The 23671-nt window shown below is 48.4% G+C and overlaps 3 protein-coding genes across 4 annotated transcripts in view; 2 read left to right on the top strand and 1 right to left on the bottom strand.

Moving 5' to 3' along the window:
* Window positions 1-10645, top strand: part of susd6 (sushi domain containing 6) — a 21449-nt gene extending 10804 nt beyond the window's left edge. Inside the window, exons 3-7 of the mRNA XM_047021089.1 lie at window positions 6668-6862; window positions 6988-7182; window positions 7286-7424; window positions 7859-8277; window positions 8400-10645. Coding sequence (XP_046877045.1) covers window positions 6668-6862; window positions 6988-7182; window positions 7286-7424; window positions 7859-8277; window positions 8400-8425 — 974 coding nt within the window. The 3' untranslated portion in view covers window positions 8426-10645. The remainder of the gene's footprint in view (window positions 1-6667; window positions 6863-6987; window positions 7183-7285; window positions 7425-7858; window positions 8278-8399) is intronic.
* Window positions 10646-11054: 409 nt separating this feature from the next.
* srsf5b (serine and arginine rich splicing factor 5b) lies at window positions 11055-15794 on the top strand. Its single transcript, XM_047021962.1, has 8 exons — window positions 11055-11164; window positions 11665-11801; window positions 11915-11985; window positions 12067-12177; window positions 12564-12636; window positions 14162-14235; window positions 14380-14487; window positions 14679-15794. Exons 2-8 carry the CDS (start codon window positions 11676-11678, stop codon window positions 14986-14988), a joined length of 873 nt encoding a protein of 290 aa, XP_046877918.1. The 5' UTR covers window positions 11055-11164; window positions 11665-11675; the 3' UTR covers window positions 14989-15794.
* A 549-nt stretch (window positions 15795-16343) lies between these two features.
* Window positions 16344-20943, bottom strand: slc10a1 (solute carrier family 10 member 1). 2 transcript variants are annotated; one of them, XM_047021943.1, is made up of 8 exons: window positions 20819-20943; window positions 19921-20130; window positions 19749-19835; window positions 19146-19258; window positions 17460-17664; window positions 17018-17196; window positions 16725-16924; window positions 16344-16565 (listed from the first exon to the last, which is right to left on the bottom strand). In XM_047021943.1, exons 2-8 carry the CDS (start codon window positions 20107-20109, stop codon window positions 16495-16497), a joined length of 1044 nt encoding a protein of 347 aa, XP_046877899.1. In that variant the 5' UTR covers window positions 20110-20130; window positions 20819-20943; the 3' UTR covers window positions 16344-16494. The 2 variants fall into 2 exon arrangements, with proteins under 2 accessions (XP_046877899.1, XP_046877898.1); XM_047021942.1 differs by having other exon boundaries at window positions 20837-20943.
* Window positions 20944-23671: the final 2728 nt, after the last annotated feature.

Raw genomic sequence — 23671 nt, 5'->3', positions numbered from 1 at the left:
CTCTCATGCATATTCACCCCCATAGAGGTCTGGATGTGTAGGTCCTATTCAGGAGCGGGCTTCTGACATCTGTGACTGTGTGCCCTTGGCTACACAGCAAAACAGCTATAACACCAGTACACGTGGCCTCTGGTTTCAAGCATTCAGGCGATTCAGGAAGGGCGTTGGAGTGGGGGGGCTAGTGTTACATTTACATTTACAGTTAGTCATTTAGCAGACGCTCTTATCCAGAGCGACTTACAGTAAGTACAGGGACATTCCCCCCGAGGCAAGTAGGGTGAAGTGCCTTGCCCAAGGACACAACATCATGTGGCACGGTGGGGAATCGATCCGGCAACCTTCTGATTACTAGCCCGACTCCCTCACCACTCAGCCATCTGACTCCTCATCTGACTCCTCGTGTTAGTGTCTGTTTGGAAACCGTGTGTGTGTGGTGGTGCATGGGAGAGACAGGGTGAGAGGGCAGAGGGAGAGGGGGGTAGAGAGAGAAGGAGAGTGGTGGAGATAGGGGGGGGGTAGAGAGAGAAGGAGAGTGGTGGAGATAGGGGGGGGGGTAGAGAGAGAAGGAGAGTGGTGGAGATAGGGGGGGGGTAGAGAGAGAAGGAGAGTGGTGGAGATAGGGGGGGGGTAGAGAGAGAAGGAGAGTGGTGGAGATAGGGGGGGGGTAGAGAGAGGGCAGAGGGAGAGGGGGGTAGAGAGAGAAGGAGAGTGGTGGAGATAGGGGGGGGTAGAGAGAGAAGGAGAGTGGTGGAGATAGGGGGGGGGGGGGTAGAGAGAGAAGGAGAGTGGTGGAGATAGGGGGGGGGTAGAGAGAGAAGGAGAGTGGTGGAGATAGGGGGGGGGGTAGAGAGAGAAGGAGAGTGGTGGAGATAGGGGGGGGGGTAGAGAGAGAAGGAGAGTGGTGGAGATAGGGGGGGGGGTAGAGAGAGAAGGAGAGTGGTGGAGATAGGGGGGGGTAGAGAGAGAAGGAGAGTGGTGGAGATAGGGGGGGGGGTAGAGAGAGAAGGAGAGTGGTGGAGATAGGGGGGGGGGGGTAGAGGGTGAGAAGGAGGGGGTGAAGAGAGAGGGCAGAGGGAGAGGGGGGTAGAGAGAGAAGGAGAGTGGTGGAGATAGGGGGGGGCGTAGAGGGTGAGAAGGAGGGGGTGAAGAGAGAGGGCAGAGGGAGAGGGGGGTAGAGAGAGAAGGAGAGTGGTGGAGATAGGGGGGGGGGTAGAGAGAGAAGGAGAGTGGTGGAGATAGGGGGGGGGGTAGAGAGAGGAGAGTGGTGGAGATAGGGGGGGGGGTAGAGAGAGAAGGAGAGTGGTGGAGATAGGGGGGGGGGGTAGAGGGTGAGAAGGAGGGGGTGAAGAGAGAGGGCAGAGGGAGAGGGGGGTAGAGAGAGAAGGAGAGTGGTGGAGATAGGGGGGGGCGTAGAGGGTGAGAAGGAGGGGGTGAAGAGAGAGGGCAGAGGGAGAGGGGGGTAGAGAGAGAAGGAGAGTGGTGGAGATAGGGGGGGGCGTAGAGGGTGAGAAGGAGGGGGTGAAGAGAGAGGGCAGAGGGAGAGGGGGGTAGAGAGAGAAGGAGAGTGGTGGAGATAGGGGGGGGGGTAGAGAGAGAAGGAGAGTGGTGGAGATAGGGGGGGGGGGTAGAGAGAGAAGGAGAGTGGTGGAGATAGGGGGGGGGGTAGAGAGAGAAGGAGAGTGGTGGAGATAGGGGGGGGCGTAGAGGGTGAGAAGGAGGGGGTGAAGAGAGAGGGCAGAGGGAGAGGGGGGTAGAGAGAGAAGGAGAGTGGTGGAGATAGGGGGGGGCGTAGAGGGTGAGAAGGAGGGGGTGAAGAGAGAGGGCAGAGGGAGAGGGGGGTAGAGAGAGAAGGAGAGTGGTGGAGATAGGGGGGGGCGTAGAGGGTGAGAAGGAGGGGGTGAAGAGAGAGGGCAGAGGGAGAGGGGGGTAGAGAGAGAAGGAGAGTGGTGGAGATAGGGGGGGGCGTAGAGGGTGAGAAGGAGGGGGTGAAGAGAGAGGGCAGAGGGAGAGGGGGGTAGAGAGAGAAGGAGAGTGGTGGAGATAGGGGGGGGCGTAGAGGGTGAGAAGGAGGGGGTGAAGAGAGAGGGCAGAGGGAGAGGGGGGTAGAGAGAGAAGGAGAGTGGTGGAGATAGGGGGGGGGGGTAGAGAGAGAAGGAGAGTGGTGGAGATAGGGGGGGGGGTAGAGAGAGAAGGAGAGTGGTGGAGATAGGGGGGGGGGTAGAGAGAGAAGGAGAGTGGTGGAGATAGGGGGGGGGGTAGAGAGAGAAGGAGAGTGGTGGAGATAGGGGGGGGCGTAGAGGGTGAGAAGGAGGGGGTGAAGAGAGAGGGCAGAGGGAGAGGGGGGTAGAGAGAGAAGGAGAGTGGTGGAGATAGGGGGGGGCGTAGAGGGTGAGAAGGAGGGGGTGAAGAGAGAGGGCAGAGGGAGAGAGGGGTAGAGGAATAGAAGGGAAAGAGAGAGGGATAGAGGTGGGGCTGGAGTGTTTGGGGAAGTGTTGTTCATTGGCTGAGTTTCAGGAAGTCTGTGTGTCAGGAATATCCCACAGTTCTCGGACTTTATATAGTTATGGTCAGGATCAGAGTGGGGATGTGATGCCTGTTGTTACAGTGAGCAAGCCTACAGGAAGCCTGAGCCTTGTGGAATGCATGCGTGGGTTGTTCCTTGTGTAGCCTTTTGCTCCGGTTGAGCACTGTCTTCAAGTGTTTAGATGTGTGTGTGTGTGTGTGTGTGTGTGTGTGTGTGTGTGTGTAAACCATCAGGTTTTAGGTTAAACAACTATTTCTCCAACCTGTCTGTTTCAAACTGCAGTGTGTTACACAGCGTGTGCGACAGCATTAAGCCCTGCTGTAACACAGGGACGGCTCTGCTGTAACACAGGGCCGGCTCTGCTGTAACACGCATCATGGCAGCCTTCATCTGTGTGCTCAGGCATGTGCTTACAATCCTGCTGCCTCTCCCCCTCTCCTTCACTCCCCCTCTCCTTCACTCCCTCTCTCCTTCACTCCCTCTCCTTCACTCCCTCTCTCCTTCACTCCCCCTCTCCTTCACTCCCTCTCTCCTTCACTCCCCCTCTCCTTCACTCCCTTTCTCCTTCACTCCCCCTCTCCTTCACCCTTTCTCATTCACTCCCCCTCCCCTTGACCCTCTCCTTCCCTCCCACTCTCTCCTTCACTCCCCCTCTCCTTCACCCTCTCTCCTTCACCCCCTCTCCCTCTCTCCTTCACTTCCACTCTCCCCTCAACAGCACTCTGCCCTCTCCCTGCGGTCCTGTCGACGAAGCAGTGTCATGAAGAACCTGTACAGCTTGTTCTCTCTCTCTCTGTTCTCTCTCTCTCCCTCCCTCGCCCTCTCCAGGAGACAGGCAGCTATATATTTTCTTCTCTCATGACTCAGGCAGACCCCAGCTGTCTTCTGAGTGGACAGAAACATGAGCTGTGTGTGTGTGTCTCAGCATGGCGGTTCGACGCTGTACACAGAGGAAACAGAGATGGCTAGTATCACACATGCAGATATCAGGCCTCCTGTCTTACTCGCTCTCTACGGAACGTGTATCAGGCCTGGTGTTAGTACTTCCTACTGTATGAACTTTCTCTCATATCAGACCCGGAGTGTGATGCAGTGCCCCAGTTTGTGAACGAGGAAGCCATACAGCCCGACCAACGGATTAGATCAGGTTCCATCGTGTAGGTTTAACCAGAGCTAGCGCCTAGCGTGGCTATCGGGGACAGAACAGATTAGCTACATCTATATTGCTACAGCGAGATATGGACGAGAGATCTAGGGTAATGCAGTAACACACACACACACACCCCCAGTCTCTGGAGGAGGGCCAGCTCTCAGCCTCTCCCCTGGTGTCCTGCCATGAGCCACAGGATCACATCCTGGGGATTAGCTCTCCAGATAGGGACGGAACAGCAAAACACACACTCTGTCCCAACACAACAACAACAACAACAATGGACTTAAGAGGGTGACAAACAAAGAAACAAAAACATATTTACCAGCAGATAGCGGCAGAGAGGGCTTTAGCTCACTGGTCTAATCTCCTCTCCATCCCCTCTCCTCTGTCTGCTCTACTGTCCCACAGCTTCTCTAACCAGCTGCAGATTTAAGGCGTCGGTAGAATAATCTGCTCTGCTTTGGATCTCTCCCTGCTTGTAATGAAGAATAATTACAATTTCAATTTGCCTCAGCCTAAGACCCCCCCCCCCCCCCCAACACACACATCCTCCTGGTCCCTTTCTTAGGCCGTTGTCATTGGCGACAGATGGAGCTGGAGATTTGGAGAGCACAGTTTAAGAGTTGAGGGGATTTGAACGCCCCCCTGCCCAGGCCTGTCTCCACAGGGGCCAGAGGAACCGCATGACTAGAGCCCCAATGATGGGGGCTGCAGTGGAAATGTCATCCATTACTGTCTGTAGGCATGGGACAGGAACTCCACTCAGAGAGGCAAGACTGCTGTGTTTTCATTAGTAGATGTTTGTGCCTGTATGCGGTGGCCATTTTGTGTCAGACAGATCCTTACCTGCAGCTCCTGGAAACGCCTTCCGACAGCAAGCTGACCAGTTAATCAGTGAAGAGTGACTTTGTACTTTTGGTACTGTTCTCACACACACACACACACAGTTACCTGAACACACATAGTTACATTAACATAATAAACTGTTGTTGACTCTGGCTGTAATCATCAGCCCCTCCCTCTGCCATGGTATGTGTGTGTTCTACCCATTGTTGTTGTACAGAACCTCTCCTGGAAACATTTGACTACCTGCCGCAACCTGTCCATGCCTCTGCTCTGAGAACCTGCTGCCCGACTCCCCCTCTCTCCTCCTCTCCCTGTCCCCGTCTCCCCCTCCCTGCCTGTGCTCTCCGCTCTCCTCCTCTCCCCACCTCCCCCTCCCCGCCTCCCCTCTCCTCCTCTCCCCACCTCCCTCTGTCCGGAGCTCCACCCTCGTTCGAGTGTTTAGGATTTCACTCTGATCTAACTGTCAGCGGTCGTTTGATTTGCCTACTCAGCACTCGTTGGGCTTGGTCTGAGCAGACTTGTCTTTGTTTACCAGCTCCGGGCCATGCAGCAGGGAAGTGAGAGAGGGAGAGCCTGGCACTCTGTGAAGTTATGAATTAAATGAACACTGAGCTGCCAGCCATTAGAGGCTATGAGGCCTCCTCTGACTTGCACATCGTTTATCAGTCTGTTAAAGGTTATTATCCTCCAGCTCTAATCAGTCCTCTGCACCCCGGGCGGTTTGTCTCCTGCCATAGTCTCAGCATACCCTCATCAATTATCAGCCTCCAGACCCCCACAGGCCTATCTGTACCTCTCCAGACCTCGTCCCTACTCCAGCATCATGGAGGAAGAGGCTCAGGTCAAGGTGTCAGTTGTCGGAGGAGGAGGAGGAAGGGATTAATGCAGGTTATTGGAGTGTGCACGCTCACAGCAGGATATTGGACCGTCTACTAACACTGTTCTCCATCCTCAGGCAGACTGAGGCTCTTGGGACCTGAATCCTCACAGCAGCACAGGGCCAAGACTGTGTGCTCTATAAGCATGTTTGCAGTTAATCTCCCGATTACAGCTTAGGGGCACACTTGCCCCTGGTGATTAGAGTTTTTTTTTTGGAGGGGCACTCGTAAGCATACACACAGACTCACGCACAGTGTGTGTGTGTGTTGGTCGTTGTAGACCAGTCAAGCAGGCCGGACTGGGCTGGAACATGGGAAGGGCTGGGGTCGTGATCAGAGCTGGAACATGGGAAGGGCTGGGGTCGTGATCAGAGCTGGAACATGGGAAGGGCTGGGGTCGTGATCAGAGCTGGAACATGGGAAGGGCTGGGGTCGTGATCAGAGCTGGAACATGGGAAGGGCTGGGGTCGTGATCAGAGCTGGAACATGGGAAGGGCTGGGGTCGTGATCAGAGCTGGAACATGGGAAGGGCTGGGGTCGTGATCAGAGCTGGAACATGGGAAGGGCTGGGGTCGTGATCAGAGCTGGAACATGGGAAGGGCTGGGGTCGTGATCAGAGCTGGGGGTCTGGATCCCATCAGAGGCTCTGTCTGCCTTCCCTGAGTGCCGGGTCACCAGGGAGTCATGAACCTGGGGCTTTACAGGCAGTAGGCCTGGCTGCACTGGAGGAGTTCAGACCTGCAGCTTTCTGGGGTGGTGCTCCACTCACCTGATGGTAGCCGTCAGCACAAGGGTGTGTTGACTCTGGGAATGTTCTGGCACACACCAGCACTTCCCCGTACCGTGAGTACCGCGCACACACAAACGCGTGACATGGCGACGTCACAGACGGGAGTATTGGAAAGTGGATGGTGCTGCAGGTGACTGAGAGCTTTACGCTCTCCCTTCCTTCTGTGGAGGGGTTAAGTGTTTACCTTGTGGGATTCAGCTTGGGCTGAATGAGCCGAGTCAAGGCTCTTTGTCAGAAGCACTCTCACTTTGTTATTGGAGACCAGAGGTGAGCTCATGAAGAAGCATCACGGAGATGACTAGCTCACTTCATCAGTCACACACACACATGTGTTCCAGGAACATTTCCTGTCCTACTCTTCACGAGTTTTACTTCGTCTCCCTCTCCTCCCCCTACCTTAGTACTTGTCTGCTGTCTCCTCCCAGTCCTAACCCTCCTCTCTCTCTCTCTCTCTCTCTCTCTCTGTGTGTGTCCAGGCTGTTCTCGGCCGGCTGGGGTGCAGCATGGGGACCTGATGAACCTGACGGAGGCTAACCGGGGCTCCTTCCCCCCGGGCACGCTGCTGACGTACGGCTGTGAGCCGGGCTACGCCCCCGACGGCCCCTCCTCCATCACCTGCACCAGCTCCGGGGCCTGGTCCCACCTGCCGCCCCGCTGCATCCGCACCAACGGTAAGATCCCCACGGACACCCCACGCTCCACCTCCCCCCACCCCCACCCCCGAGCTCTCTGTTGACAGCGGGCGTACGGGTCTCCCTGGTGCTGGGTTGAGCTGAAGGGGTCTCCCTCTCCGCAGTGTGCATGCCCCCCACAGAGCCAGAGAACGGAGGCTACCGCTGCCACCCGTCGCCATGCCACCAACTCTCCCAGAAGACGGTCATCGAGTACTTCTGCGACGAGGGCTACGCCCTCAAGGGAGACTACAAGTTCCTCACCTGCCAGAACGGGGACTGGGACGCCCCCATGCAGATCAGCTGTCGCCTTAGCCAAGGTGAGGGAGGGAGGGACAGGGTTTGAGGGAGGGAGGGGTTTGAGGGAGGGTGGGTATGTGTGTAGCTACGAGGTTCTCCTCTGACCCCTCTGTGTGTCCGCAGACAAGGAGCCTCGCTCTCCGCTGGCCATGCCTGCTCTCTCCATCGTGGCGTCCACCGCCAGCTCCGTAGCTCTCATCCTGCTGCTGGTGGTCCTGTTTGTCCTGCTGCAACCCAAACTCAAGTCCTTCCACCACAGCAGGTGAGACACTCACTCACACACACGCACACTCACACACACAGCCCCAACATACAGGCAAGCCTTCAAAACTTCCATCTATTAGTCAGGTTATAGAATACATATTTGAAGTGGTTTGAAAACAGGTTTTACAATTGCTGCTCCTAACTAGCAGCTGAGAGCCACTCCTGTGTGCTTCCCTGCCACAGTCATGTGACTAGCAGTCAGTAGAGAGATGTAATGCTGATTGGCAGCAGGGCTGATTAGGTTGTGTGCCTGAAGGCTTGGTGGCCTGTGATCCAGGGCCTGACGTTGAAGTCCAATCACCCTGACACCCCTTCTGCTGGGATGGCCAGCTCCCATCACACCACCGCTAAGACTATGTGGCATGCAATTAAAAATCTCCCTTTTCTCCCCCCCGCTCCCTTATTCCTCTCTCCGTTGTCCGTCATGTCCAGGAGGGAGCAAGGTGTGTCGGGCCAGCCAGCCTCCATGGTGGTGGAGGGGGTCCAGGTGGCTCTCCCCTCCTACGAGGAGGCTGTGTACGGCAGTGGCGGGGGGGCGTCCCTGCCCCCTCCCCAGGAGTCCCGGGTCCAGATCGTCCTCTCCGAGGGGCCCCAGGGGGCCGAGGGTGGGGAGGGCCCCAGCAGAGCTCCCCTCAAAGACACGGAGATCTGCCTTCCCTCCACCTCCTCCTGTCACGCAGAGACGGTTCTGGTCCACCAGGCCCCCACCCCCTCCTCCTCCTCCTGCTCCTCCTGGCTGGCGGACCACCCTGGGGGGGCGTGTGCCGCGCCCCTGCCCCTCCGCAGGGACTCGGAGAGCAGCGACCAGCACAGCCTGCTCTCCGTCACCTCTGTGGACGACTTTTCTGACGGTAGGTGCAGTGTGTGTCTGCGTGTCTGCGTGTCTGCGTGTGTGAACAAACATGGGTGCTGTAGCTGAGAGCTGCCAAGACCTTGACCCTTCAGTAACGTGCTCTCCTCTGTTCCTCGGCAGATATTCCCCTGTTGAAAGAAGCCTGAAGCCCCTTTCCAGCGTCTCCCTCCTCTCTGCTGATACAGTGTGACTGTGGCTCCTCCCCCTCCTCTCTGCTGATACAGTGTGACTGTGGCTCCTCCCCCTCCTCTCTGCTGATACAGTGTGGCTCCTCCCCCTCCTCTCCCCTGTGAACTACATCCCCCAGCAGCCACACTCAGTATCAACAAGGAAGCCGGCTGTCCCCTCAGCTGGGACCTCTGAACGCAGCAAAGCAACTATGTCATCCCCCCCTTGCCCGAGTCTTCCACGTCTACTGCCCACGTCTAGGCCCCCCCTCCCCCCGCCTCTCTCTCTGCGCCCTGTAGCCTGTGAAGCTGGCTCGTCCTCCCACAGGTCAGCAGGGCTGCTGCCCGCTAGAAACCAGCTACAGGACTGGCCTCGTGACAGACTGCCATTAAAGTGGTTATGTATATGAGCATCAAAGTCTATATGTATATGAGCATACATAACTCGAGTCAAGTTTCTTTGGGGGGGGGGGGGGGGTTGTACTGTTGGCTATGTATCACTGTACGTCGTACACACTTGATGTGCATCTCTGAACAAAGGCACTCACTAAGGCTTATCTCCAAATCACAAGTAGCAAGACGAGAATGAAGATGCATTTATCCGATTGATGATGATTGTTGATTAATGATGATTGATGATGATGATTGATAATGATTGATGATGGTGATGATGGTGATGATACTGATGGTGAATCCTGCTCCTCAAGTGTTGAGGTAGAGCAGAAGGAGTGTTGAGATGTGAGTGTTCCCCAGGGTCTGTGTGCTAGTCCTGTATACTGCATGTTCACTAAGCACCGGCTCAGACAGGCCTTTCCTAACCCAGCATGATCCCCTCTCCCTGCTGCATGTGGGCAGACCAGGGTGGAGTGGGCACGCATGCAGCCCCCCCGCGGCTGCTGCGCCAGGCCAGCACACGCCCCCGTGTCACCGCGGCGATACAACAAGCGCTTGTATTTCTGTCACAAGCCGTACTCCTTGTGAGAGGATGCTGTGCTCGCCGTGGGTGTGGCTGGACTGCTGGACTGTGTTGTATATCTGGCCTTCTCCCTGGACATGCTGTCTGGCAGCAGGAACACAACTCGACTGTTTGCGACCGAAGAGGGCTGTGTCGCCTTCAGGTGTTTCCCTATCAGGGAAGGGTCTTTTTTTTTTCACACACGGCAACATGTTGTTTGGCACGGTCACCAACTTCCATGCCGCTTCCCCTCCCGCACCGACACACACACACATACAGCTGAATAAAAAGAGTTTTAGCTACACATCTGTACCATCATCATCATTGACACTACTGCAACTGGTTGTAGTACGCGAATATTGTTAACCCCCCCTTCCCCCCCCTTCTCCCTTTTATTATAATGTTGAACAAGGACAGTTTTATTTGATGTCACATCTGCTTACGGAACCTCTCTTCATGCATCAGAAGATGAGGATGGCGTTATGGACGTAGCAAACCCTGTGCTTGTTTATATTAGTTTGGCGCTTGTCACTGTGGCAAACAAATGACGTTGAGGGTGCGTTCGTCATAACTTTGAGTAGGCAACGTTTCTCTGTCTGTTTCACCATTTCGTTTGACTGTTAATTATTTCTGTCAATATCGTCAACGGCTACATGAACACAAACGGAGAATGTTGCCTTAGACCTGTACGTCTAAATACTTTTATTTTGTTTGTAATCATAAATCCCTCTGTCTATTGCTTTACGATATTGATTCGCGTTTTACTCTGTTCCCAATGGCCTTACTTTATATATTTTTTTTCTATGCATAAACTGTGTTGTGTTTTTTATGTATGTTTTTTTTCTTTTTGGACACGAAGATTGTCCATCTCTTTTTTTCCCTCCCCCAGAGGTATCTCTTGTGACTGTGATATGGCAATGCCTAAAACCACCACCAATTTCACATTTTCTTACCTTGTTTGCTGCAGTGTTGCATTTGAGGGATGCAGAGGGGGAAAACAAAGCTTTTGAACTAATTTTGCGTCCTAAGTACCGTTGTACGGTGCTGCTTCCCTAAAAATAACAAAAAAAGAAAAAAAGTCCACGTCTTGATTCTGCATTTCAATGCTTTCAGTTTATGGTTTTCTCTGTACATTGCAATGGGTGTGAAGATAGTATTTTAATATTTGTATAAAGTTTAATTTAATTCTACAGTGTGTATATAACTATTTCTAATTAAAGCTTTCTTTTGAAGTGTGAACAACACTATTCTTTGTCATTTTACTGAATAAGTTTTGGTGTCTTTGCTGAATACCGGAAGCAGTATCCTAGAAATCCACAATACTGCTGTACTAAATTAATTGAACAATCTTCTGTGTTTTAAATCTTCACTAGAAGATGAGCTTTTTTTTAATAATAGTAAATATCGAATCTAGTTGTATCTATAGCTTCCTATGTTATGGAAATATTATATTGGTTGCTGTAAATATGCGCAATCCTATACTAGGTGGATTGTAGCTAGTGAACAAGGTTGTCACAAGACTGACGAGAAGGGAACAACATTTCGAAATGGAACAAAGCCCATAACATGACGCCCCTGCCCTTCCCCGTCCTTGTCGCGAGAGTCTTGTGTCTGACCGACACCTTGTGGTCAGATAAAGTCCTGGCGTTGTTGGCGAGCTGTAGCGTAAAATAGGCTCCATTTTGTGTGGATAAACGCCACTCTCTTTTCATCTGTGCAAGCGGCAGTAAGAAACGCAATTTCTCCGGAGAAAACAGAGAAAGGTATGCATTCTAGCAAAGAAGGATTATTTCCTAAGTATAATTTAAAAATATAAATGCACGGTGGTACCGAATGTATACACTTTCAAATAATGCATTTCACGTTTTAATTGTTCAGCTAGGTATTCGCAAGCTAGCTAACTAGCTTTTTATGTATTAGCTAATAGTACTACTACTGGGATATTTTTTAGGGCCTTGCACAAGGCCATGGGAATTTAAGAGAAGGTCACGCCGAATGTCCGCAACCTTTACCGGTGAATTCATTGCGGATTATGCACATGTTTGCAAATGTGTAGAATTATTGTAGATGTATAGCACAGGACGCGCTAGATTGCAAGCTAAATAGGCTGTGTAGGAGTGTTTTTGTTAATGCGCAATGGCTACCGACGAATGGTAACTAATGGGCGGCGTTGATTTGATGTCTGTGAAATTGGCCCTGTTTCCAGAGTTCCAGATAATTGCATAGAATTCATATTTTTTAATTTGTAACCAACTGTTTTCAGATTTCACAAGCATGAGTGGCTGTCGCATATTCATTGGCCGACTGAACCCTTCGGCAAGGGAAAAAGATGTGGAGAGATTCTTTAAAGGTTTCGGTCGCATCAGAGACATAGACCTGAAAAGAGGCTTTGGATTTGTGGTGAGTCACCTGACGTAGTATTATATGGAAGAAGGTCCTGTGCATGCGAAATGGCAATTACATTTTTGGGGGAAATGCAATGCCGACTGATTTTCTTTCTCTTTCCTTTTCAGGAGTTCGACGATCCCAGGGATGCCGAAGATGCGGTCTATGAGTTGGACGGCAAAGAGCTATGCAACGAAAGGTTATTCATCTTTAATGGCATAGCACACATTCATCAGTCATTGTCTCAAATTACTCAATGTTGGTTGTTTTCGTCGAACAGGGTGACCATCGAGCACGCCCGCGTGCGACTGCGAGGGGGCAGAGGCCGTGGGGCTGGTGGAGGAGGTCGTTTCCCCGACCGCTATGGCAGAGGTTCTCAGGAGAGTAGGAGGTACACAGAAGTTTCAAAATACTAGTTTGCAGGGGAGGATACAAGCACAAACGGAGGGAAACATTCTTCCTCTGGCACCCTGGTGAAATTGTGGCGTTGCAGTCACTAAATCTAATTTGATTTACATGTAGTCATTGCTCTCATCCAGAGTGACTTACAGTAAGTACAGGGACATTCCCCCGAAGCAAGTAGAGTGAAGTGCCTTTCCCAAGGACACAACGTCATTTAGCACGGCCTGAATTGAACCGGCAACCTTCTGAGTTTTAATTAAACAAATACCTTTTATCTCTGTTATAGGTTTGCACACAATCAAAAGTATCCCCTGTAGGGATTGTTTTTTTGGGATTCTCTGGTCTAATTTTCCATCCTTTTTTTAATTTTTATAGTAGAAACCCTCCTCCGATGCGCACCGAGAATCGACTGATTGTGGAGAATTTGTCATCTCGCGTCAGCTGGCAGGTGAGTTTTTAGAGGCGTCTCTAGCAAGTAGCTCACAAGCAGGCTCTGAATCCAGAGTCCAGCTCTGCTCAGCCACCTGAAGTAATGATCTCAACAGGCCTGGCTCAGAGCTGCAGCTCATGAAATCCTAATGTGAGTTCAGCAATTCCGTACAGTGAAAAAAAAAAAAAAAAAAGCTGATTGATCTTATTGGATGTGATAAGTAATGATAGGCCTGGAGCAAAACTAATTTAAGAATTTGCACTGTGTGTTCTGATAGGCTCAAAATTGTTCTTGAAATTCAATGATTACTTTCAAGGTTTATTAATGAAATAGGCTAACATATGGTTCTGCAAACAAACAAATGCAGTTAGTAGTTTATTAAAAAGAGAAAAAAAATTGTTGTTTTTTAATTTTAACCAATTCTTCACCCCTTTATTTGCCAGCCTGACTGTTGTCTCGTATGGAAGAGCTCGCTTATGGTGGAGTTAACCCCTTCAGGGTCCTTCTCTCTGGGTTGAGCCTGTGGTGCCAGACAGTGTGTGTCCACTCCTATTTGGCGCCTGCTGGTCGTATGAGCGCTCGCTCTAAAGGCGCTGGGCCCCTTCGCTCGCTGCCACACGCCGCCCCTCAGTGGTGGCAGGGGGGGCGGGCGCGCCGTGCTGAGAGCGAACGAGAGAGAGGGAGAACAAACAGAGTGGCAGAGAGAGAGGAGAGGAAAGAGAGAGTCGTGGTGGTGGCGTGATTGATCGATGGTTCGTTAATTTGAGAGGCTTCGATCGATCGATATCTTCCCCCCCTCCCCCCTGGGTGTTCCGCACATCGTGAGAGAGTGAGAGTTCCTCCCAGGTGCCCAAGGATATAATCTGCTGTTATCCCGAGGTGTAATGGTGTGGGCCAGGCGAGCCCTGCGCCCCCCTCCAATGGGTTCGCTCTCAGGTATTAGTTTCCTCTCTTCCACCCTGTTCACTCTCTTTACCGAGGGGGCTGCCAGGACTGGGCAGAGGGGGAGGCAAGGAGCCCTGTGCCCTCCTAAAGAAATCGGGGCTCTGGCTGCCTTATACTGCTCACTCTGCTCCTCTGCAGGGCCTGCAGATGGTATAATCCCATTATCTGTGATTAGTCAGGAAGAGAGAATGGTCCAAGCAGATTCAGAGTTGACGGAATGCCGTTTTGGTGTGTAAAAAAAAATAATGAACTTGAATAATTAACTTGAAAAATAATTGACTAAAAAAAAAAATATATATATATATATTTAAATACAAAAAGTCTTCTGAGTTCATGCGTGTGTACATGCGTGCTGAAGAAGACTTGCAAACTGGCATTGCAACTTATCGATTTTGAACAAGTGCATTTTGCCGGGCAATTGGGTGGGGTGGCGGGGGGGTTCTCAACTCTAGACGTGCCTGGACTCTTCTCTCTCTGCAGTAGTCTGTAGTGCTCGACTGTATAGGCCCTCCTAACCTTTCCTCTGCGTAAATCATGCTTTATGAGCCTGTGTGCATGTGCAGGGGTGCTGTGCTAACTTGGGCTGTCTTATGTGTAGGATCTGAAAGATTTCATGAGACAGGCAGGAGAGGTTACGTTCGCTGATGCCCACCGACCCAAGCTCAACGAAGGGTAGGAACGACTTGCACCCCCTCACCTGGTCTCTCTGGCCCCTCCCTCTGTGGTTCTTAGTAATTGTCATTAATTGCAAACAGTCTGTGACTTTGTTGATTGTCTTTAACCTAATTTGTCGACATCTCAATCGCATCTCTAAAGGGTGGTTGAGTTTGCTTCCTACAGCGATCTGAAAAACGCCCTTGAGAAACTGTCTGGGAAGGAAATCAATGGCAGGAAAATCAAGCTTATTGAGGCTGCTAAGAAGAGGTGAGTAGCAAACATATTCCCGACCACCGCACGGGTAGAAAAGGGTAACGCATGACGCGGCTCAAAATAGTTAACCAATTAAGAATCTGTAAAATAGCCTAACTGGATACAGAGATGGTCGTTATTGTTATTCGTTGTAAATGTCAATGAATGAAGTTTCCTTCCTCACGTTGTTTCCGTCTGGCCCTCAGGTCCAGGAGCCGTTCCCGTTCCGAGAGCTCCTCCCGCTCGCGCTCTCGTTCTCGTGGCCGTTCCCCTTCCCGCTCTCGCTCCCCCAGGAGGTCCCGCTCACGCAGCCCCAAGACCTACAACCGCTCCCGCTCTCGCTCCCACTCCCGCAGCGCCTCCCCCCCACCCCGGGGCTCCCCCCCAGTCCAGAGGACCAAGGAGCCTGCCAAGCGCTCCTCCAAGGCCAGCAAATCTGCCTCCCCGCCCCCCGTCCAGAGAGCGGCTTCTTCCAGGTCTCGCTCCCGGTCCCTGTCCACGGACAGCCGCCATTAGACGACACACACACACACACACACACACTTTCTCAAAAAAAATGTGAACACACATTTACAACACACACACATGCAAACATACAACCTCACCACCATCCCATACAGAAACGTTCCCACTAACCGTTTTATTAAAACAAAGCCAGGTACTATTTCACCCAATAGTCCTGGTTATCCCATTTCCCCCTCATGTCTCTTTCACCTCTCCCCTCTTTCGATAAGGCTGACTTTCACTGTCAGGTGCAAGCATGGTCCTCGCTGCCACAGAAGATGTGCTGAGATAAGAATCTTGTTTGACAAAGATGGTCCTTTATTTACTTTGTTGTGGTCAGTATCTGTGCATGGAATAATGGTTGGAATATCTTTTTTTTTTGTTTTATCAAAACGTCTGTGCGAATGACCCCTCCCCTTCCCAGGCTGGCAACTCTTATCAGGAACTGTTGATGAAAGATAATGCACGGTGATTATTGAGTTTTGAAAATGCTTTGAATAGAACTTACCTAAGCTTAAAGGTTTAACAGTTTGGGGTTGTTTTATGCTGTGATTTAATTAAACTTTTTATTTTATGCTCCCGTTTGACAACTTTTCTTTTTTTTAAATGTTGTTCATGCTGTTCTTTTTTTATGCATTGTATTGAATGTTCAGAGTGGTTGTATGAAATATTGTTTCTGTAAAGCAATGTATATGTTTTCTTTTTACAATGTATGGTGGTGTCTGGAGGATTGTGCCACAACGTATTGTTGGTACAAAAAGGTTGGAACACAACCCTCTTGACAGTTGGAAAAAATAAAAAATATTTTGTATTCATAATACATGTACGGTTTTTATTGTGAATCTTATAGGAAGACTACATTTGTATGTGATCAAAAATGACAACATTAGGACCAAATGCTTTCAAACAAGACATAGTAACTTATTTGTGTATGTCAGAGCCTAATAAAGAATAAACTTGGAAAAGGTTTCTCTGGTAGTTCTTGCTGTACATGTGAACATCTTCTATTGTGTCATTTTTATATTCTTATTTGACTGCCTGCCACAAACTGATTGGAACACAGTACAGAAGTCTAAACGCGTCCAGGCCGATGGACTCGAACACATCTTGCTCCACAGCTTAATGTGGTCTCCATTGTGACAATTGTCAGTCTGCTTGACTTTTCCCTGAGTGAGACATAATCTCAATTTCGACTCCCCGTGTAGACTACTGCAGTGGTTCCCAACCCTGTCCTCAGGGACCACCTGTCCTGCACGTTTTAGATGTTTCCCTGCTGCGCCAACACCTGATTCAAATGCATGTTCATTACCAAGCTTCTACAGAGCTGGATAACGACCCATTCATTTGAATCAGTTGTGTTGGAGCAGGGAAACATCTAAAACATGCAGGACAGGTGGTCCCTGAGGACAGGTTTGAGAACCACTGGACTACTGGATGGTCAGAGTTCCTCAGAAAGCTTGGAGGGGGCTGGTACCAACACTGGAAAAAGTCCCAAGCTTTTTCTGTGAGGCCTTTTTATCAAACATTCACATCAGCTGGCTCCTTCACCTCCTCCAGATGGCTGGTCACTGCCTGGTACACCTCTGACTCTGTAGGTGGGAGGGAGAGTCAAGATCATGCCATACCACAGAATGGTGTGAAGTTTTACATTACAATGTTCAGTGCAGTTACATAGGATGAAGGTGGACACTAGATGAAAACTAATTCCTGCTTGTGACTGATCACAGTACAGATGGATTACCGCATACCTTTGTTTGGTTTGCTGAAGTGCTGGTGGCACCTGAACACTAGGATGAGCAGACCAGCTTCGACTATCTGGAACAAGATGTATATCAGAGGAAACAGGAAGTAGGGGCCGATGACCTCAGGGGGAAAGGCCACCTTCAGAATGGTGGAGCACAGCTGGATGTTCTGACAGCCCGTCTCCATGGCGATCGTCCTCCGGCCCCTGACGGCGAGAGTGGTTGAGACTTGAGTTTTAAAACGGACAAATAACTGAAGCTCAGTGGGTCAACTCTGTTGCATCGTTGTCGTCACTTACGATCCGTCAAGTCTGAACAGATAGGAGAGGACGTATCCAAAGGTGTAGCCGATGAGGGGCATGAGGGCAGCCGTGGCTGTGAGGGTCGGGGACAGAACCTGGAGGATGCTGCTAGCCATGGTCAGGCCGGCCAGGATGCCTATCACCACCATGGACACCAGCATGATGGAGATACCCACCTGTGGAGGGGGTAAAAGAGGAGTAGCGAGCTAACTGCTTGGGGGTAAGGTAGCACTGTGCATTTTTGCCTCTCAGCAAGGAGGTCCTGGGTTCGATTCCCACGCGGGGCATTCTTTGCTTAGGTGGGTTATTTATCTTCTCAGCTTTACTGTGTGGAGTTTACATGTTTTCCTGAGAGACACCCCCCTATCTAACCAGCCTGGCTTGCTGTCCTTATCAGTCCCGATTAGACAGAATCCCCATACTGGTCAGCTTGGCTCACCTTGGTGATGGTCTTGGAGTACTGCGGCCGGAAGTGGTTGATGAGGATGCCGATGCCACAGGGCACCAGGGTCATGGCCAGAGCCAGGGTGATGCCAGTGTAGGGGACAGCACTGCCCACGTCGGCGATGCCATGGCAGTAAAGGTACAGGAGCAGGGGCATCAATCCCAGCGCCAGTACGGTGGAGCAGGTGGTCATCACAATACTGGGGGGACACACGGACAGATGGATGAATAGACAGACAGATGGACAGAGTCATAAACAGATGGAAGGATGGACCGAGACGGAAAGGGAGAACGTCAATTCACTTAGAAACTTTCGCACTGAAAGTTTCAATCATCAATTTTGGGGTTTCTATCAGATACGAGGCCAGCCTGGATGGGACAAGCACCTGATTGGGTGGGCCAGGCCCACCCTGGCCCCTCCCCCGTGGAGCTGGGCCTGAATCCATGTCCGTTTGTAGTGCAAGGTCTCCTAACCCTGTCTAGATGTTAGAACGTCTAGAACCATTCCAAAAGAGTACAGAATGAAGCAACAGGTAGCAAGTGTTGTAATGACCATGACCCTGATATTGGGTTCAATGCCAAACAGTAATTATGTTTTTTCTTGGACAAACATGCAAGCTCATTACAGACTGTTTGTGGGTTTAAGGTGTGTCTTGCATAAGGAGTATTGTCCCAATATCAAATGTAAAAGATTAGGTTCACATATAGAAGTGTGCGCAGATCTGTTTCAAAATGTTTCTGAAATCAACTGTCCTTATCAGCCCAAGAATACTTGTGGAGAAAGTTGCAATAATAGTTCTCTGGCCAGATAAGAGACCCAGGAGTCTGATAAACAGCGTGTCATAAACCACATGCCTGGTCCCAAATTGATCTTTAAAGGTAGATCATGAATTTAAAGGGTACCTACCTATCCAGTACATTCCAGAACAAATTGTATGGGGTGTGGGAATACTAATTTGCTTCATAATGTTTTTATTATTGTTTCATGATTTGGTCAATGTGAGATCGACCATTCAATTCTGATGAGCTGATGGACTGAGCGCTAATGGCACTCTGAAAAACGAATATATCTAACAACACTTTCAGTCAAGGTCATTCAACCCTGTACTAATAGGAGGGAGAGCTGGAACATTCCATTCATACAAAACCAATGAGGCCACAATGTATTACTGATGACTGCCATGGTTCACAAAGAGATCATAAATGTATTATCATATTAACCTACGCAATCAGACACACCGTCCCGTAATGAATTGCTTACTAACCTCCCGGTCATTAACCCAGTCTCTCCCCATTATATTCACCTCTGCATCGGGACATTCTTCTGAGGAAAAAGGGTTTATGGATCTGCTGGTTCGTGTATTTGGGGTTGTTGTTTTTCAGACTACATGATTCACCTGAATATTTTCTTGAGCAGTCTTATTGTTTTTTATTGTTAACCTTCACTGCAAATCCAAACTTCACCGTTGACTCGATCTGCAAGGTTAACTGATTTTCTTGTTCTTCACAACAACCTTCACTCCAAATCCAACCCTCAACAGAAACACATTTTGGAAGGTGACTGTTTCAGTCATTCATTCATTCAACATGGCAAAGGCTTCTTCCTAAATACACATATGACATTTTATGTCTTGCTGGGTGTGCACGTGGCAAGAATAGCAGGGGCCGAGTGTTTGTCTACCTGAGGTTCATGTCTCCCTGAAGAGCCAGGGCCAGAATGTTGGACAGGTTACCCCCCGGACAGCAGCCACAGACCAGCACCACCACAGCTTCGAGAGCCCTCAGCTGGAACACCTGGAGCAGAGAGGTATGGTGAGACTGCCGGCTGGCCAGACAGCCAGGTTCCTCCTCATCTGCTTTTTAAAAGTTTCAAGTTTCATTTATGTCACATAAACAGTTCAATAAAACGCTTGATTTTCACGTTCCTCCAACAGTGCAGAAAATGTCTGAGAAAGTAAGACTGTGAAAAGAAAAGAGGAGAAAGAAAAACAATAAAACAATGACTCCAGTTATTTAATATCAAATAAAAAGGACAAGGCTAAATTCTTTCTGCATTCACAACAAATCTATTAGGTGCCGTTTAGGAAACAATTCAGACTGTCCTTACACAAACACATATGAAACACATACACATTCACATATGCATTGATTACAATTAGCATTGCCCAGCTTGTGTTTTCATTCAGAAATGCTACATCGTGACAACAGAGCTGAGATACATGGTCAGGATGCAGGGTAATATTGGATTACCATTAGAAAGATGAAGAGGTGAGGAAACACTGACCTTGCCCAGGGCAAAGGCTGTGAGGGGCATGACACCATACTGGGCCACAACTGCTATGGCAACTCCTTTTGGCTTCATTATGTGATCCTGGGTAGAAACATAATTGGATTGTGTTAATTTTGTCCAAAAGATTGAGCGAGCACAATCTGAGGAAAATGTATTGTGAACTCACCTTGATCTTGGGCACCTCCATGGTACAGCCCAATGATATCATGGTGATGAAAAGGATGATCACAGTTCCTATATTCATGGCTCCATCCAGGATTGCACTGGTTTCCAAGACTGTGGTGTTACGTGGTGCACTGTCATTCAGCCGCAGTACTTCATGAAAGGACAGCTCCATTACGTTGGTTTCTCCCATTTCGTGGAAGATTGTCAGTATCTGGACCATTACAAAATACATTTGAGTGAGAGAGAGAGAAATTCAGATTTTGGACTTATTTCATTGTATACTGTAATCACAGGTGTGGGTTTACATTTCCCTGTCATCCTTCTGTTTGTGCTTGTGCTTTCATACACAGTGCTACACAGAAGGATTTGGAAGATGGTTTTGACTATGGTCTATAAAGTTGTAAATGCACAAAACTATAAAATCGTATTTGGGGACTGTCCAAATCTGCCTTATATTTGTTGTTTTAACACAATACTGACTTGTAATGTGCTTGTCATTTGCAATCTCTCAGTGGGATTTGCACAGAGCACGAGGAGAAGCTCCCACTATGAAGTTAGAGGACAAAATAAATAGATTTCACTAACTCAGTGGTTGTCACTCAAACACAGAACAAACTAATGAGTTAAAGCATCTGAATAATGAAAGTAAGACACAGAAACATGAATACTGTATAGAGAATTGTTAGCAGGAGAAGAAAGGTACAAATGAAACAAAACATCGATTTTAGAAGCAGAACACCTGCAAAAGTCTTGCATTCCAAAGGCCTTCAAGTCAACTTCTGGTTATCAGAATACAATGTAGCTTATTTCTCATAGGCAGTGGTGAGAATAATAAAACAAGCTGTCAAACGACTGTCAAATGATATAGCTGCATGTTATGTTAATTAGAGATTCTGCACCTTTGCAGTATAGCTTACATGTTTCTTCCTCTCTGCTTTTTTTCTTTCATATTTTGTCTTTTCTTTTGCAAGTCACATTTAGTGTCGTCGTCAGGTATGTAGAGTTTTGAACTAATCTGTGCAGTTTCACCCTGGTCTGTCTGTGACGCAAGCTATTCCACCTTCCTCCAACCACATCCTCCGTACCCTGTATAGACGTGATCTTCCTTGCCTCCACCAGATGACACGTACTTAGCACTTCAATTCCCTTCATCAGTTTGCATATTCATCCTTTCATATTTTCTTATCCATTTGTATTCTTTATTTCTATTCCATCATGCAAATGTACAGAATCCAGTGAGCTGATGTTCACTATAAAAAACGATTTCATTTCCGTCAAATGTGATTTGATGTGCATTGTGAGTTGACTAGGAAGCGGATAAAGTTGACAGAACATATTGTGTTTATATCAATCCAATTCATGAAATGTATCATGAGAAAACACTCCCTTGCCCAAAAGTTGCTTTAAAATGTAATGTTGTTTATCACAGTTCTTGCACACTTTTTGACAGTGTGCAAGAATCCTTACCTGTGATATACAGGTGTCTTTGTCATGTGACCATGGGAATCAATTCATTTTCATAGTTAAATGTATAATTGTCTCCTCAAGTTAGTTATTCTGGTCAAGTAGGTAAGGAGCTTGGCTTTTGAAATTCTTCCAAAATGCATAAAAAACATTTTAACACTAAGGAAATTAAACAATATACTATTTATACTTGCTACGGTTGAGGGGTAATTGATTTTTGAAGTTGTAATATCAATGAACACATTTGTTTATGATTTCCTAGATGGACAATCCACCTCTGTTCATAATTACTTCCTGTTTATACACAGATTACACGGAATACTTTCTCTTAAAACACATTCAACACTCCTTTCCATTAAAGATGTATCTCATGATTATTTCTCACATCAGTTAAATGTCACCTACCTTCGTCTCTTCTAGTTAAAGTGTTAAACTCTTTGTGAAAAGGGCACCACCTTTTAAGCTGCTCCCTGTCAACATCTGGCTAATAATTACGAGAATAAATATCCGTGTAAAGAGCAAGTGTCTACGCAATTCTCGGACAGGTAGTACTCTGGCCTCTCCACCTGTTCAGCTTATCTCTCAAGTTTCTGACACAGATATCAGAACATTTAAACAGCATGTTTTTCTGCGTGTTGTATTGGAGATCCTGTTGTAGTAGATGTAGCCTCTCTGCAACTATCAAATTATTTATGAAATTGCACTGGTTATGTGTTATTCTTTTGTGGCGCTGCCCCATTATCAGGTAATATTTTAATTGAGATAATGATGTTATTGTTGCTCTGTAAAAATACAGACCTTTGCCTCTAACCTCCTAAATGTTGTTAGAATTTTGCATTCCTGATTATTGTTTATCCTCTGTACTATATGTATAATTTTCACTTGGGATAAAAGCATCTGTTAAATTAATAGACGTTAAATGTAATGTGACACAAGCGTGTAGCCTATGGGGAGTTGAGAAATTAAAATCTGAACGTATATTTGAAGTGTACATTTTGAACAGTGTCGAAGCCCACTAGCACAAAGGAAAATTATTTTTCATAATCACACTGATATTCTGTAATCATCATGTTATGAGAAGCCAAAACAAGGTAAAGTATTTTCCCTCTTTTGCGTTGTTCCATCAAACCATCTTGGAGCCCTGTTATGCCACCTAGTGTTTACTTGGTTTTGCCAGAAAGAGGAGGCAATAATTAAAATGTATGTTCAATGGAAAGGGGAACTCAAACCCTTTTCACCATGAGATCACTATCAATAATCTAAAATCTTTCTTTCTTTTATGTTGGAAAAGAAAGAACTGAAAAGATCTCTTAAAAGTGTCCAGTAGATGTAATTATTTCAAGGATATAGGTTCAGCAAAACTATTTTATCCACAATCCAATACTTTTAACGACAATACTCCCAACTCCTTTGATAAATCATGCCAGACAACAATAGACATAACAAAAACAAGCCTAACAATTGTCTTAAAACCAGGGGCCTTCCCCTATGTGGCATGGCTGTGTGGACGCGGTGAGAGACAAAAGAAGGTCCTTTGAAAGGTTTTCCAAAACCAGACCAACCTTTTCAGGGGGAGGGGAGCCCTATAGCTGGACTGATCAGTCTCTGTAATTACAGGCCGCTGCTAGACATGCCTGGGTTATAGCTCTTACTTCGCTTCAGCCTCCCTGCATGAGCCTGCTAAATAGGATGTAACAGAAGTCCAGCCCAGTCAATGCCTAACTGCTACTAGCTGCTGCTTTGGACTGTAGCTTGACAGTCATAGACAATACTGGAGTGATAAAATGAATTATCTGTCAGATGTAGAGTACAGATGCTCCAGCAGGGATAAAGACAGAGTTAAAGCATTTTAAAAGCGTTCTGTAAAGACGTGAATTCAACAAAGGGCTATGACTTAAGGGTACTAATGATCATGCATTTATTTTGCATCAGACTAGGTTCTAGATTTGTGTCCATAGCTTAGTATGACATATTTTCATGTAGGCCTTTACGCTGGCGGTTGTTTAAACACGAACGAAGACAGTGTTTCTGCTGCACTGGATGCATTATTAAAGCCTGGCCTTATTGTGTTGTCATCCCTTAAATAGGCTATACTGTTACGGTCTTCATTTCTGGGTGACCCTGTTAGCCTCCAGTCTTATGTGTGCTGCAGGACATGGCTCTGTGTGTGTGTGTGTGTGTGTCTGTGTGTGTGTGGCAGAGCGGGGGGGACTCAGAAAAGGAGGGACACACAGGGATAAAAAAGAGAGGGGTGGTGGAGGAAGGGAAAGGGGGATCTCTGTGGGTCT

This window comes from Hypomesus transpacificus, chromosome 6, assembly GCF_021917145.1.
Source record: "Hypomesus transpacificus isolate Combined female chromosome 6, fHypTra1, whole genome shotgun sequence".
NCBI classification, from domain to species: domain Eukaryota; kingdom Metazoa; phylum Chordata; class Actinopteri; order Osmeriformes; family Osmeridae; genus Hypomesus; species Hypomesus transpacificus.
The sequence above is the reverse complement of the archived record's forward strand: the minus strand, read 5'-3'. Positions and strand labels throughout refer to the sequence as shown.